This window comes from Ranitomeya imitator, chromosome 6 (assembly GCF_032444005.1).
Source record: "Ranitomeya imitator isolate aRanImi1 chromosome 6, aRanImi1.pri, whole genome shotgun sequence".
Lineage (NCBI taxonomy): Eukaryota > Metazoa > Chordata > Amphibia > Anura > Dendrobatidae > Ranitomeya > Ranitomeya imitator.
Genome location: NC_091287.1, coordinates 179,588,254 through 179,605,774, shown reverse-complemented (window position 1 = coordinate 179,605,774; position 17,521 = coordinate 179,588,254). Strand labels below are relative to the sequence as shown.

At 41.1% G+C, this 17,521-nt stretch overlaps 1 protein-coding gene across 4 annotated transcripts in view; it reads left to right on the top strand.

The window, feature by feature from the left end:
* IKZF1 (IKAROS family zinc finger 1) overlaps nucleotides 1–17,521 on the top strand; it is a 185,296-nt gene that overhangs the window by 52,850 nt on the left and 114,925 nt on the right. For all 4 annotated transcript variants that reach the window (XM_069730348.1, XM_069730352.1, XM_069730350.1 and 1 more), the window contains one exon: nucleotides 6,033–6,152. In XM_069730348.1, the coding sequence (XP_069586449.1) occupies nucleotides 6,033–6,152 (120 nt within the window). The remainder of the gene's footprint in view (nucleotides 1–6,032; nucleotides 6,153–17,521) is intronic.

The following is a 17,521-nucleotide window of genomic DNA, read 5'->3' as shown; positions in this document are numbered from 1 at the left end:
AGGCCAGGTCTTTACAGATGTGGTGATACCAAATATGTGTACTTTTTTATTTCTTTTTTGCATAAAAATACCTATTGACTAGTTGTCCAAATTTTCGCACGTTGGTTGTTGGGTGACAGGCAATTTCAGGAAAATCAAGCTGGTCAAATGTAAATGTATTTAATGAGATGATGAACACAGAGAGGTATGTGTCTCACTGACATATATGTACCGTATATACTCGAGTATAAGCCGAGATTTTCAGCCCATTTTTTTGGGCTGAAAGTCCCCCTCTCGGCTTATACTCGAGTCATACCCAGGGGTCGGCAGGGGAGGGGGAGCGGGGGCTGTCTAATTATACTTACCTGCTCCCGGCACGGTCCCTGCAGTCCCTGCTTCTTCCAGCGCTGCAGATTCTTCCTGTATTGAGCGGTCACATGGTACCGCTCATTACAGCAATGAATATGCAGCTCCACCTCCCATAGGGGAGGAGCCGCATATTCATTGCTCTAAATGAGCGGTAACTGTGACCGCTCAATACAGGAAGAAGATGCAGCGCCGGGAGAAGCAGGGACCGCGCCAGGAACAGGTAAGTATACGGGGAGGGGAACACTGCGCGATATTTACCTGCTCATCGTTCCGGTGCGGCTCCGTCGCCAGCGTCTCCTGGCTGTGACGCTCAGGTTAGAGGGCGCGGTGACGTAGTCAGTGCGCGCGTCTGCTGAGCGTCAGTGCTGGAGACGGAGCCACATGAGGAGCAGGTAAATATTGAAAGCGCCGGCGTCCTGAGCGAAGAGAGGTGAGTATGTGATTTTTTTTTATTGCAACAGCAGCAGCAGCATTATATATGGCACAGCTTTATATGGAGCATCTATGGGGCCATAATGAAAGGTGCAGAGCATTATATGTGGCACAGCTTTATGTGGAGCATCTATTGGGCCATAATGAATGGTGCAGAGCATTATATGTGGCACAGCTTTATGTGGAGCATCTATGGGGCCATAATGAATGGTGCAGAGCATTATATGTGGCACAGCTTTATGTGGAGCATCTATGGGGCCATAATGAATGGTGCAGCAGCATTATATATGGCACAGCTTTATATGGAGCATCTATGGGGCCATAATGAACGGTGCAGAGCATTCTATATGGCACAGCTTTATGTGGAGCATCTATGGGGCAATAATGAATGGTGCAGAGCATTATATCTGGCACAGGTTTCTATGGAGCATCTATGGGGCCATAATGAACAGTGCAGAGCATTATATGTGGCACAGGTTTATATGGAGCATCTATGGGGCCATAATGAATGGTGCAGAGCATTATATATGGCACAGCTTTATATGGAGCATCTATGGGGCAATAATGAACGGTGCAGAGCATATTATATGTGGCACAGCTTTATGTGGAGCATCTATGGGGCCATAATGAACAGTGCAGAGCATTATATATGGCACAGCTTTATATGGAGCATCTATGGGGTCATAATGAACGGTGCAGAGCATTATATATGTCACAGCTTTATGTGGAGCATCTATGGGGCCATAATGAACGGTGTAGAGCATTATATGTGGCACAGCTTTATATGGAGCATCTATGGGGCAATAATGAACGATATGGAGCATCTATTTTTAATTTTGAAATTCACCGGTAGCTGCTGCATTTTCCACCCTAGGCTTATACTCGAGTCAATAAGTTTTCCCAGTTTTTTGTGGCAAAATTAGGGGGGGTCGGCTTATACTCGGGTCGGCTTATACTCTATATTCGGTATGTTTTCACGAATATTTGAGCACATGCATCCATTATATGTCCATTTTGCAAGCCGGTGAGAAAATCTCACCATACGGATGTCACACAGAGGCTTACATTCGAGAAAATCGCATCTTCGCACTGCACACGGATGGATGACATACGGATCACTGTTCAGGCAACATTTCTGTGATTGTCGTGTAAAATGGACCTTTTTTTTTTTTTTTTTTTAAATATGCTGTGTGTGACTCCAGCCAAAAGGAGATCCCCCGACATTAAACATAATGGTATTTTACTTACTGATCAGAAGGGGTCTGATTGTCAGGACCTTGCAAAAGAACGGGGCAGCAGCATTTTTTTCCCCTCCACAGCAGCACTGCCATCTATCTGCAGTGTAGGGAAGTGCAACACAGCTCTATGTATGTGAACGGAGCAGCTCCCTGTATAGCAGTGCCGCTTTGACAGTAAAAATGATAGAGAATTGACCCCATAAACAAGCGTATTTACACCATTGTATAATAATTGGGAATATCCCTTTAAAAAAAAAAGTAATAGCTGCAGAATATTTTCCCTTTTTTTTCCCTATGGTTGGATTTTTTTCAATTTTTGCAAGGTTGTTTAAACCAATCTCTCCCATTGGGAAACAATGTACAGTCTGAGTTATGTCAACGCTGCAGTTTTTTTACTTGGAACCAGAGGTGACTCCAGGTCACCAATAAGCTGCAACCTGAGAAGGAAGATAGACTTTTCAATGACTGTCCAATAATACGGAAAATCTGATGGTTCAGAACCTGTCCAGTCCCTTTTAGGCTGCATTCATTTATATCGTCAATTTTAAAGCTGAAGTCTTAAACAGGTAAAGTTTAACTTTTATTCTACTTCCACATATGTAGCAAATATTTTATATGTACCTGCCTGAAATCGGCTGGGCAAGGCAAATCTTAGGATTTGTTTCAGCTTTGTGGTATTGTGCTTTGGGGTAGTGTGGTGCCACCTGCAGGTCATTTTTCCTTATTGCAGTTTTATGAAAATTAAAATGTACTGTATTTTGTGATAACATCGTGTGGTTTGTTTGGGTATTTTCTTGCTGAAGGGGGCAAGTTTACCTTTGAAATCATGTATCATTTGTGTGTGTGGGTGCAGTATGAACGGAGATACAAAGTAATCACCGAAAAAGAGTGTTTTTAAATAATATAGAAGGATGGGTACAATATAGTTTTATTTTTTATTATGTGATTATTTTTTTTTTATTATTTATTTTTACAATTTATTTTTTCTTATTTCCCCTTATGGGACTTTCACTTTCAGCAGTCTGATCGCTGGAATAATGCATTGCAATGCACCTGCATTGCAATGCTTTATACATGTAACTGCTGCCTTGAGACAAGCCCCTTCGACCATGCTCTGTGCATGGTCTAAGGGGCTTGATATAGCCTGGTGATCCGAATGTCATCTTTACCACCTCAGGTCACCATCGCAACCACCGGGCCCTCACGTCATGGGGGTGCCGATCGGAGGGGAGAGGAAGCTCTCTATCCCTGCCTTCTGAATGCTGCGATTGATAGCGATCACAGCATTTAGGGGTTAAATTGCTGGGAGCGGTGCAGGCACCACTCCTGGCAGTAAGATCTGGGTGTTAGCTGTGATGTTAGCTGAACACCCAGCGCCAATCTCGCGCACACAACTCTTGTGCATGGGCAATCGCTATGACGTGTATAAACCTCATGAGTTAGGAAGTACTTCCCAACCATGATGTAAGTATTCTTCAAATGTCAGTAAGGGTTTAAATAAACACTAAACAAAATGAACATATACTTTGCTATGTAAAACAATTTGATGTGCATATGTTCACTTTTTTGAGATTCCTTTAACCAGTTTAGGGTTCTAAAGATGTGAAACTTTTAAAAGAAGTGACCTGACCATTCTTCAGAAGGCTTACACTTGGAGGCCACTCATATTTGTGTATTACCATTAAAAAAATAAAAAATAAAAGAGCCTCCAAGGACATAGCAAAAAAATTACCGAAAAGATGCCAAAAATTACACTTCAGGACAAAAAACTCCAGCATTTCTTAATTGCTTTCTTTCTGAAAAACTTACCAGGTTCACAAATATCTAAAAGACCGTCTTGTGCACATACCTTTACAATGTTAGGGTGTGTGTTAGATTCTGCTTATGTAACAACCTAACAGACCACCATATTTGGGAGGCCCAGAGGCCATTACTCAGCCTAAGGTCATCATGGCAATGTGGTGTGGATGAGAATAAAAAGAGCTTTCCCTCTCTCAAGTAAGCTTCTATATGCTGCTGTCACTATGGACAGTGGCAGGTGAGAGGTCAAACTGCTGCGAATGGGACTAGCGACAATTGCAGGATGGTGTCAGCTATTATATACAGCTGCCATTCACTAATGATTTTTCCAGATCTGCTTGTGAATATTAATCTCATCACATGTACTGTGGTTAACAGGAATGCATTGTCTGCCGCGTTGTATATACTGTATAGTGCCTTGGAAAAGTATTCATGCCACGTGAGCATTTTGTATTTAGCCCAGAAAGCTCTACTTTGTTATCATCTAAAGAGAGCACCTTCTTCCACATGCTGTGTCAACTACATGGATTTTTGCAAACCGCAAACAGGACTTCTTATGGCTTGATTTCAAAAATGGCTTTCTTACCACACTTCCATAAAGGCCAGATTTGTGGGGTACATGACTTGTAGATGTCATGTAGACACATTTTTTCAACTGAGCTATGGATCTATAGAGCTCCTCCAAAATGACCATGAGCTTTGTGGCTTCTTCTTCTATTAGTGCTTTTCTTGCTTGTAATATGAGTTTAAGTCGACGGCCATGTCTTGGTAGGTTTGCAGTTGTGCCATACACCTTTCATTTTCGGATGATGAATTGAGCAGTGCTCCATATGATGTCCAAAGCTTGGGCTATTTTTTATAACCTAATCCTGCGTAACACTTCTCAACTTTATCCCTGACCTGTCTGGTGTGTTCCTTGATTTTCATGAGGCTGTTTGATCCTTACTGTTCTCAAAAGAATCTCTGATGCCTACACCTAACAGCTGTAGTTATACTGAAAATTACACAGAGGTGGAGTCAGTTTACTAATTATGTGACTTCTGGAGTCAATTGCTCACTGAATATTTTATTTAGGAATATCAGATAACAGGGGACTGAGTACAATGAATATATGTTACAATTTTCAGATTTATATTTTTAAAATAATTAGAAAACTATCTATCATTACCTTTATACTTCACAAATACCTGGTACTTTGCATTGATTTAATACATATAATCCCAGTAAAATATATTTAGGTTTGTAAGTGTACTGTGAAAACGTTCTCAGGGGTTTGAATACTTTTTAAGGCACTGTACACAGCAGATGTTGAGAAGGAGTTGATGCAACTTGGTAGTATTCAATCAGCATGACTGAGTGATATTAGCAGCCTTGTCCTTGTCAACACTTTCTCCTGAGCTAACTAATGAGAACATGTCTAAAATGATGTAAGCTGATAATTTTGTTGCATGAAAGGGAATGCGTTACATGAAAAAATGCTATTAACCTGCAGATATGGGGTCAATCACTCCCCACCCCCCCGCACGGAGTGCTACCAGGAGGAAAAAAGTTAATTTCCTCCCGACAGCGGGCTGGTGGGGGAAGATGGGGGGGCTGGTAAGGGGGTCTAAGTGTCAGGGTCAAGCAGGGTCAGAGCGCTATTAACCTGCAGGTTAACCCCATATCTGCAGGTTAATACTGTTTTTTTCATGTGACTGGTTCCGTTTAAGTTAACTCTCATGGCAAGCAACGGCGTTGCAATTTTTATGCAATTCATCTGATCACTATTCATAACAATTTAGAGTTAATGTAAATTGGTAGTATAAAAACTGAAGAAGCAAGCTTTGTGAAAACTTAAATTTCTGTCAGTCTGAAAACTTTTGGCCTTGACTGTATATTTAGGGCCGGAGATGTTAACAGATGTTAACAGTGTGAGATCAGAGAATCATTTCCTAACGTCCAAAGTCTTTTTAAATCTAACAGCACTGGATCTGATTGTACACTAGCAGTATTTGGTCAGAATTTTACATCAGTATTTGTAAGCCAAAACCAGGAGTGGGTGATAAATGCAGAAGTGGTGAATATGTTTATATTATACTTTTCCTCTATTTGTTCCACTCCTGGTTTTGGCTTACAAATACTGATGTAAAATACTGACCAAATACTGCTAGTGTGATGGCAGCCTAAGTCTGATTTTAATTCATTGTCATGCTTTACCTTTTGATTTTCATACAGGAAATCAAAGCCCTGAAGTAAGTGATGGCTTAGAAGACAATGATGAACCAATGCCGATGCCTGAGGATCTTTCCACCAATGCAGCGTCTCAACAGACTGCTAAGACTGAGAAATCTATTGGTGAGATATTTATTTTGTGATTTACAAAATAATAAAATAGTTATTTATACAAAACAATAATGATGTGGTCATAAGTTAAATATGTCTTAAGGTAAAACACAACTTAAACCGTTTAAAATATTATTCATGTACAAATGGAGTTGATTGTATATCAACCAATCTCAAACAATTTATGCACAGTGGCAAAAAAACATTATATTGATTAAAGTTTACATGATGTGTACTTTATCCATGGTTAATGGAGTTGTCCATTTTATCTTTATTTTATCATGTGTTGAGTGTATGATTTTGTGTCAATTACCAATATATAAATATTACAGGTTCTCCTCCTTACAGACCGCACAGCTCTAAATTTCTCAAAATGGCAGTTGATAGAGAAGTATGTGACCAGATCTATCCATCATTCTCTTATAATAGCATAAACACAGCATGGCAAAGGTATTTTTCACTTTGAGGATGCTCATGGACAGGTCTAGTCACATGTTCCTCAATCAGTATGCCTATTTTAGAATAAGTTTGTCTATTTAAGGAGGCAAAGAACCTGTAAGGGTATGTGCACATGTTGCAGATTTTGCTGCGGATCCGCAGCGGTTTTGATGCTGCGGATTTACAGCTGTTTTCCATGAGTTTAGAGTACCATGTAAACCTATTGAAAACAAAATTTACAGTACCATGTAAACCTATGGAAAACAAAATCTGCAGTGCACATGCTACGGAAGAAAACGCACGGAAACGCTGCGATGTTTATTCTGCAGCATGTTCATTCTTTGTGCAGATTCAACAGCGGTTTACACCTGCTCCATAATAGAAATCCGCAGGTGTAAAACCGCAGGTGGAATCCGCACCAAAAACGCATAAAATCCACGGTAAATCTGCAGGTAAAACGCAGTGCTTTTTACCTGCTGATTTCTCAAAACAGGTGCGGAAAAATCCGCAGGGGTTCCATCTATGTGTGCACATACCCTTATACTTATATATTAGTTAGTGCCACAAAACCATGTCCTCAACATATATATGTTAAAATCAAATTAAACTGATCAACCCCTTTAAGTTTGAATGCTCACCTGCCCATTTTAGATTCTTTCTGAGATGTTCATAATCATCCTCATACACAGCAAACTGTAAACCACTTTGTATTCTAATACCTTTCTCTTATAGCCAGCATCTTGTGCTACAGTTTGTACACAGTTGTCACGCACTGCGCCATGGTCCAGACTTACCGCTGGAGGGGCATGGCTAAGCGGCCAACTGGTTTTCGCTACATCTCCTGATGGTGGAGTTAGGCATAAACTGCAGGTAGACAGCAGGTAGTACTCCAAGGACAGCTCCGGGACTGTGGCAGCTGACCCCATGGGTTAGGATGACAAACACTGACTCAGAGTCCAAGGCTGGACAGTATACTGATGTAGGTTCAGACAGTGCAGATCCTGGGACACTTGACAGGACAGACACTGGTGCTGGATCAGATAATGCGGATCCTGGAACATTTAACAGGACGGCACTGGTACTAGTTTAGGTTCCGCCTCAGTGGCTGCAGGCTCAGGTACCACCTGAGTAGTTTTAGGCTCAGGTGCTGCCAGAGTGGTTTCAGACTCAGGTACCGGCGGGGCTGCTTCAAACTCACATACCACTGGAGTGGTTTCAGGCTCAGGTACCGCCGGAGCGAGTTCAGGTAACAGGTACAGGTTTCAGTTTCAGACTAAGCGAGTTCAGCAACAGGTACAGGTTCTAACAGAATAGGTTCAGGCTCAGACTAGTCGGGTTCAGCAACAGGTTCTAACAGAAAAGGTTCAGTGATAGGTTCAGGAACCTGATGACTAACTGACCGAGACAAACTCAAACTAACACTACAGAGGACATTGTACAGGCACCTCTTTACAGGGGAGCATGCCTTAAAGACTAGACACCTCCCAGCTATTGGCTAGGGGCAGATTCAGAGTGTGGGTGCTGCCCCTTTAAGAATCGAGGAGTGCGCACATGCACTAGTCGTGCCACTGGGAGCCTTGCACGACGTGCGCAGGCCCAAGGGATCAGAAAGCTGTGCAGGGAATGTTGAGTATGTCTGCGTCCCTGCCGGGAGATGGGAGAGGGATCAAGTAGGGATGCCGTCATTAGCATTACAACAGGAGTGGGGTCTTCAATCACCTTGGCTAGCATTCCCTCCCTTTTTCATCCTTGTTCTTTGGGCAACATTATTCCTGGCATTGGTTCTTCAGTTGTTTTCCCTTAACTATTCTATGATGGAAACAATCAACTTCATACTTTCCGCTTTAAAGATGCCCTGAAATTTTCATTTTTTCATCACTATTTGGCCTTTGCTAAAGTAGCGCAAATCTTTATGCTTGACAATTGTTCCTGCTTCCAGCACATCAACTTCAGAGAACTTACTCTGCACATGCTGTCTAATGTGTACCACCACATATGCCTTTGTAACAAAATAAGCATTTTATTAACTTATCCTCCTGTGGCTTATTATTATGGTTGATTGGTGTATATTATATCAATTTGTGCAGCTTAATCTCTTGTAATCTCCTTACTTCCTTAGGCCTCTTTCACACGTCCATGTCTCCAGAACATTTGATCACAGTTTTCACACATACCTGAGACTTTTACACACGTAGACCCATTCAAGTGAATGAGTCTGTGCACATTTCCGTTTTTACTGTCCATGTGGGCTGCAAAATGTCCCACACATGTGCACACGGATGACACATGGATGTCATCCGTGTGACACTCATCGGCTCCAGGGAAGAAGTGATACAGTAAGCGCTGTTCTCCCTTGCTTTGCCAGTGATCAGCGACAACAGGGGAGAATGATGAGAGTTGTATTAAAGTGAGAACAATTGCTGCACGCTGAGACTGATGGGACTATTACTCCCATCAGCCTACACTTACTGGCGCTAATAACAGCTACAGCAGGAGCCGCTGATGAGAGTATTCATCACCTGCCGCCTGCGCTATAAATAAATAAATAAATAATCTGGTGTGAGTTCCCCTGTATTTTCTATAACCAGTCAGGCAAAAGTCACAACGGGGGACTGCAGCCCTCAGCTGCAGCAAGGCTGGTTATCAAGAATAGAGGGGTCCCCTCACTGTTTTTTTTAATTATTTAAATAAATCATTTAAAAAAACGACTGGGGTCCCCCCATTTTTGACAACCAGCCTTGCTAAAGCTGACACCTGGGGGCTAGAATTCTCAGGCTGGTAAAGGGCCATGGATGTTGCCCCCAAGAAAAAAATAGCAGCCAACAGCTGCTCAGAAAAGCCACATCTGTTAGATGCTCCAATTCTGGTGCTTTGCCTGGCTCTTCCCACTTGCCCTGTAGTGGTGACAAGTGGGGTTCATATTTGTGGAGTTGATGTCACCTATGAATTGTCAAGTGACATCAAGCCCACGGGTTAGTAATGGAGAGGCATCTGTCTATAAGACACATTTCCATTACTAATCCTATAGTTATCTGGTAAATACAGACACAGCCAAAATAAAGTATTTTATTAGAAATTAAGCAAAACACAGTTTTCCATTTTTATTTAAAAAAGCAGACACATTTATATTCACCTAATGCCTAATTCCACTGAATACATCGTTTCCTGTAATAAAACTAAAATAAAAATAAAATAATATCCCTCTCCTGTCTGTCATTCTGTCCCATGCCATAATCCATGTCTGGGGATTAATAGTTTTCAACCTGGATGGTGCCAAGATGTGACCGTCCAGGCTGAGAACCACTCGTGCATGAGCTGCTGCGAGAGCAGCATAATTAACCAGCGCTGAAACAACTGTGGTTACTGCCGGTCAGTGGGGCTGCATCCCCAGCAGGGCTGAACTGCAGAGACCTCAGCACCGTGGGAAAAAGTCAGTGATGAAGTCACTGCAGTTCAGCTTATTGAGTTCACAGCAGATTACCATGAGAATTTCTCACGGTGATCTGCAGTGAATTTCTTTTCTACCTACGTTGATGTATTATGGAAATATTATGTAATACCCTTTTGTGCATGGCTCTGGCAACAGGGTGTCTTGTAATTCTCACCTCACTGTGGCACAATGCCTTCACCCGAATCATACAGAGAGCTGTCTAAAAACGCAGGAGATTCTTTCTTTTTTGCCAAGGGTCAACCCGAATAATCTTGGCCCGAGTTTTGAACACACTCAAAAGTAATGAGATTAACATAACTTTAGAGGTCTATTTTTAGGGGGGGGGAGGGGGAGGGGTAAATGGCAAATTAGAAAAAGAACAGGGATTATAAGATAAACAAAGAGAACATATGAATGATTAGAAAGCACAAAATGCAAAACAACTGCTTCTGTTATGAAGTGTAACTCTAATAGTGACAAATGGGACACATGTCAGTCCTTTTTCTTAAACGCCTATACTTGTGTCTCATATTCATTGAAGATGATGATGATCATGATGACACAATCACTGCAAGCAACGTCTAGCATACATCTATTGCATACATTTTTATGGCAATATTTTCTGTATCTATCGTAGTTGATATCTGGAATGTGAGCAAGAGATAAAGCTTTTGTCTCCTACAAAGCATGAAATTTGTTTGTGATCCAGTTTGGGGTTTCTCCTACAACTAAGCATATTGAATTGTGCAGTCATGGTATTCCAAACACAGGATTGTAGTGATTGTTAGATTTTCATTCAGTTCTTCCAGTAACATAGCTACCATGCTAGACCTGATTCCATTTGAGGAATGATTGGCTGTACAGGTCCTTCTCAAAAAATTAGCATATAGTGTAAAATTTCATTATTTACCATAATGTAATGATTACAATTAAACTTTCATATATTATAGATTCATTATCCACCAACTGAAATTTGTCAGGTCTTTTATTGTTTAAATACTGATGATTTTGGCATACAACTCCTGATAACCCAAAAAACCTGTCTCAATAAATTAGCATATTTCACCCATCCAATCAAATAAAAGTGTTTTTTAATAACAAACAAAAAAACCATCAAATAATAATGTTCAGTTATGCACTCAATACTTGGTCGGGAATCCTTTGGCAGAAATGACTGCTTCAATGCGGCGTGGCATGGAGGCAATCAGCCTGTGACACTGCTGAGATGTTATGGAGGCCCAGGATGCTTCAATAGCGGCCTTAAGCTCATCCAGAGTGTTGGGTCTTGCGTCTCTCAACTTTTTCTTCACAATATCCCACAGATTCTCTATGGGGTTCAGGTCAGGAGAGTTGGCAGGCCAATTGAGCACAGTAATACCATGGTCAGTAAACCATTTACCAGTGGTTTTGGCACTGTGAGCAGGTGCCAGGTCGTGCTGAAAAATGAAATCTTCATCTCCATAAAGCATTTCAGCCGATGGAAGCATGAAGTGCTCCAAAATCTCCTGATAGCTAGCTGCATTGACCCTGCCCTTGATGAAACACAGTGGACCAACACCAGCAGCTGACATGGCACCCCACACCATCACTGACTGTGGGTACTTGACACTGGACTTCAGGCATTTTGGCATTTCCTTCTCCCCAGTCTTCCTCCAGACTCTGGCACCTTGATTTCCGAATGACATGCAAAATTTGCTTTCATCAGAAAAAAGTACTTGGGACCACTTAGCAACAGTCCAGTGCTGCTTCTCTGTAGCCCAGGTCAGGCACCTCTGCCGCTGTTTATGGTTCAAAAGTGGCTTTACCTGGGGAATGCGGCACCTGTAGCCCATTTCCTGCACACGCCTGTGCACGGTGGCTCTGGATGTTTCCACACCAGACTCAGTCCACTGCTTCCTCAGGTTCCCCAAGGTCTGGAATCGGTCCTTCTCCACAATCTTCCTCAGGGTCCGGTCTCCTCTTCTCGTTGTACAGCGTTTTCTGCCACATTGTTTCCTTCCAACAGACTTACCATTGAGGTGCCTTGATACAGCACTCTGGGAACAGCCTATTTGTTGAGAAATTTCTTTCTGGGTCTTACCCTCTTGCTTGAGGGTGTCAATGATGGCCTTCTTGACATCTGTCAGGTCGCTAGTCTTACCCATGATGGGGGTTTTGAGTAATGAACCAGGCAGGGAGTTTATAAAAGCCTCAGGTATCTTTTGCATGTGTTTAGAGTTAATTAGTTGATTCAGAAGATTAGGGTAATAGGTCGTTTAGAGAACCTTTTCTTGATATGCTAATTTATTGAGACAGGTTTTTTGGGTTATCAGGAGTTGTATGCCAAAATCATCAGTATTTAAACAATAAAAGACCTGACAAATTTCAGTTGGTGGATAATGAATCTATAATATATGAAAGTTTAATTGTAATCATTACATTATGGTAAATAATGAAATTTAACACTATATGCTAATTTTTTGAGAAGGACCTGTATAGTATGCCAACTTCATGCTTCATCTCTTGAGTAGATGTATTGGCTGTGTAGCTGGAATTGAGCTTCTACTTTATTGTTATGTGTAATACATGTGTTTTAATGATGGAGAGATACAATAACAAACTTTTATTTTTCTTGATTTTAGATATTTTGAATTACAACACAGAATAAGACGCTATTAGATAAAATTTTACATACAACTGGAGAAAATGGGGTAACACGAGTATTTAAGCATTTAACTGCGTTTAATCTGCTAACAGAATAAAAAAAACTACACATATATAAAATATAAGTATACTTTCAGAGTAGAAAGATTTTTTTTTTCTTTTATCACGAACTAGTAAGTTACTAGCAGAAGTAGACTCATGCTGTTTTTGATATGGATGGTAACTAGAGGAAGTCATCTTTATCTCCTGGCTACATCTACGGTATTTTATGACAAACTCCAGAGTTATCTAAGTATTTTTGCTGTGGCAAAACAAGAAACGTGCTAAGGAGAATCATTTTTTGGAGGATAGAAGATTTATCTTCCTTTATGAGATAAGCATACTTGATTTTGTAAAGCAAATATAGGGTACAAGTCGCAAAAAGGATCATTGGGCAAATAAGTGGCATTGTATAAACTTATAGACGCAGCTCACCTGTAATGGCTCATTCAGACATCCATTTTTGACATACGTGGTGTGTCTGTGATTTTCATGGTTAGAACACATATCTATTATTGCCTATTGGGCTGTTCACATGTCCATATTTTTTTGCAGACCATTGCGGAGACATGTCCTTTTTTTACTGACTTCACGTATGAAAACTACCAATACAAGACTATAGTTCCATGAAAATTATGTATGCCACACAGATGGAATTAGTGTCAGTCCGTGATCTGTTCACGATTACCATTATAAGGATAGGAGAAGCTTTGTAATTTATTTATCCAGATGTGAAAAACACTGATGGCAAAAACTGACAAGTACCAAACACTGATGAAACTTGAATCCAAAACGCTGATGACACGCTTACCATATTTTGCATTTGTCAACAAACGCAGATGTATGAATGAGATCTTAGGGAATGGTCACATGTCACAATGGTCACATGTCACGTTATTGTTCCTTTTTTTGCCAAAAACTTTGCTTACAGAGAGGTACCTCAGGCCTCAATTGGGTTTTCCCCCTTCAAGCACCTGTATGGCAGAAGAGTCCAGAGATCCCTTGTTCTGGTAAGAGAATCCTGGGAAGCGTAACTAAACACCCCTGAAGTGTCCATCATCAAGTATGTCATGCGTCTCCCTGACCAAATGCAGTCAATGAAGCGGCTGGTGTATGAACGGAACGCCCGTGAGCTGGTGTACGAAGTGGGTTACAAGGTCTGGTAGTCCCAATGACCCAGAACAAGTTTTGGCCAGCCTGGGAAGGTTCAAACCTTGTGCATCAGTGCCTCAATTACTTATGTGATCACCACTGACTACACCAGTAAGAAATAGAAGGTCTTCCATGTCAACAGGATGAAAGCTCATCATGACAGGGAGGCTTGCATCCTTCCTGTGTGTAGCCTTCCCGACAAAGGCGAGAGGGAAGTACTGGTGGATTTGCTAGCAGCAGCCTGGGATGGAGGGTCTATTGAGGACATGGAATTTAACCCACAGATCCACAGCTATCCATGGACCAGAGTCGTGGCTTACTGCTGCAGTCTGTAAACAATCACCGCCAGGTCAGCAGTCGAGAGAAAAATTAAAGGGGTTCAAAAGAAAAAAAATTGTAGTGTCACCCCAGCTTCTTGAAAGTAGAGACAGAGGCTCTGCTGCATTGTCACCTCTACATTCTACTGTCAGTCAAGAGAAGACAAGAGGGGTAAAGAAAATAGGAGCAGAGGCTTGCAAGAGTACTGGTGGCATGTCAGTGCATTTGTAACCTATTTCTCCTCGTCATTTCTTCCCACTGGTGCTAGCCATGCTTTTTGATTGACAGTGGAGATCAGAGGTGTTGTCATGTAGCAGAACCTCTGTCTCCACTGTCAATAAAGAAACTGGGGGAACTGCTGTTGGGGAGAAGCGAAGAGGAGCCAAGGACTGCATGTGCAGTAATATGCCCAACAGTGCACTGGAGAGTCTAGTGTGCATGTGAATATTTCAGAACAACGAAGCACTAGAGGTTTATGAAATACACATTGTTGGACATATTTCACCTTACCCTATCATGTACTACCCCTAGTTTCTGAAGGAAATTTTTACTAACAAGTTCCCTTTAAATAAAGCGACTCTAAAAAATAACTGAAATAAAATGAATGGTTTTTTTTTCAAATTAGTCTGACATGAACGGTCCCTAGTAAACCCGTGCTGATACTGGGTCATGAGGTTGTTCCTCTTCAGAAACTCCAGTATAGCATCCCTTAGAATGCCCTCCAAGATTTTACCCACAGTAGAGGTTAAGCTTACTGGCCGATAATTTCCGAGTTCAGTTTTTGTCCCCTTTTTGAATATTGGCACCACATTTGCTATACGCCAGTCCTGTGGTACTGACCCTGTTATTATGGAGTCTTTAAAGATTAAAAATAATGGTCTATCAATGACTGTACTTAATTCCTGCAGTATTCGAGGGTGTATCCCATCCGGTCCCGGAGAATTGTCAATTTTAGTGATTTTTAGACGTCTCCGTACTTCCTGCGGGGTTAAGCAGGTGACATTTAATTGGGAATTTTCATCACTAGTCATTTTGTCTGCCATGGGATTTTCTTGTGTAAATACTGATGAAAAAAAGTCATTTAGCATATTGGCTTTTTCTTCATCCTCATCCACCATTTCACCCAGACTATTTTTAAGGGGGCCAACACTATCATTTTTTAGTTTCTTACTATTTACGTAGTTAAAGAATATTTTAGGATTATTTTTACTCTCTCTGGCAATGAGTCTCTCTGTCTCAATCTTTGCTGCCTTGATTTGCTTTTTACAGAATTAATTTAATTTTTTGTATTTATTTAATGCCTCCTCACTACCTACTTCCTTTTATTCTCTAAATGCTTTCTTTTTGTCACTTATTGTGCCCCTTACAGTACTTAGTAGTACTGTACTGACTTGTCAAATACTTGTTGTGACTATAGTAAAGTTTAGCTGGTGTTACCAAATAGTCTTACCTTTTAACCCTTTTACCCAACTTTAGAGATAGAACAGTTGCCTGCCGACAGCACCATATTTCAACCGATTTGAACTTTAAGCAAAGCTAATCAGTAACATTTGGTTGTGCATTAAGATTAGAGGATAATCACATCCAACATGCAATATCAGTGTTTATAAGAAGCACAGTTGTGAGTGATCTTGCAACCTTTGCAGAAAAAGACATATTTTTTTCAACTGTACAAGATACCTCCGAGATTTTAAGGTTCCCAGTGGAGATTTTACTACAACACGCATCTAAACAATGTTGTCATCTAACCACGTTTTGTGCTGAACTCATGGTTGTTGTTGTTGTGTAGTCTTCACATAAAAGTGCTCCTGACTTGTTCATGCATTTCAGTCTCCAGAACTAATGACTATGCCTGGTTATTAATAATAAGCTAATTTAAGGGGAATAAACATTGATCGCTAAAGAGTGTTTAGCACTGCTTCTTGTTTTCTGATAATACACATTTACGTTAATATTTATTAATCTTACGTGTCTCTGCTTGTGCAGTGACTGGTATTTTTAGAAACCCAATGTTCACATGAACTGGCTACACTTTGTGCAATTTGAACTGGAACGGACATAGAGGAAGTTGCTCCAGTGCCTTTGTGGCAGCTGACTTCTTCTGGCCCCCATAAAGCAGGAGATAAGGCTCGTTTCTCAAGGTTTTAAAAGGAACTAAGTTTTATGAAGACCACAAAATATCAGTATCATACTCTCAGCCTACTTACAGTAATGGATTTCTAGGATGCCATTCCAGCTAAAGAGTACAAGACCAAGCATAATTCTTGTGCAATTAAAAAGTGTTGAACATTCCAAGCACCGTGGAAGACATCATGTAAAGTGTATTAGCTGTTATTGCCATAACATTCATGAAAATGTTACCCTATTTAGGGTATACACGCACATTAGGAGATATCTTCTTTTTTTCTAAAAAAAGAAAAAAAAATCGACATTTTTTCATTTTCCCTTAGGGTATGTGCACACATTTCGGATTTTGCTGCGGATCCGCTGCAGATTCGCAGCAGTTTTCCATGAGTTTACAGAACCATGTAAACCTATGGAAAACAAAATCCGCAGTGCACATGCTGCGGAAAAAACCACGTGGAAACGTAGCGTTGTTTATTCCGCAGCATGTCAATTCTTTGTGCGGATTCCGCAGCAGTTTACACCTGCTCCATAATAGGAATCCGCAGGTGTAAACCGCAGGTGGAATCCGCACAAAAACCGCATAAAAACCACAATAAATCTGCAGGTAAAACGCAGTGCATTTTACCTGCGGATTTCTCAAAACAGGTGCAGAAAAATCTGCAGAGGTTCCATCTATGTGTGCACATACCCTTTGGCCGGGGTTACACTTGCGTGTGCAATGCGAGAAACTCGCACGAGTCTCTCGCATCAATACCCGGCACTGCCGCCGGCACTGCCGCCGGCACTATGAAGCGGAGTGTTCAGCTGCATGTATTTCTATGCAGCCGCACACTCCGGTCCCTAGCGCCGGCGGCAGTGCCGGGTATTGATGCGAGAGACTTGTGCAATTCTCTCGCATTGCACACACAATACATGAACATTTTCCACCATGTTTTAATTTAACCTAAAGGGTTTTTTCAATAAATACATTTATCAACTATCAACATGTGACTACTGTTTGAATGAATCAATAAATGCCCCATTCACTTCTGTTCACCCCTGGACCATTTTCCCTTTTTTTTTTTCATTTTTCCCTCCTCTTCTTCCCAGAGCCATAACTTTTTGTTTATCTGTCAAAATGGCCGAGTGAGGGCTTATTTTTTGTGGAATGAGTTGTACTTTTGAACAACACCATACTGATTGGGCCACAGTAGGGCTCAAATGGCAAGGAACTATTTGACTTTTGGAGGACAAT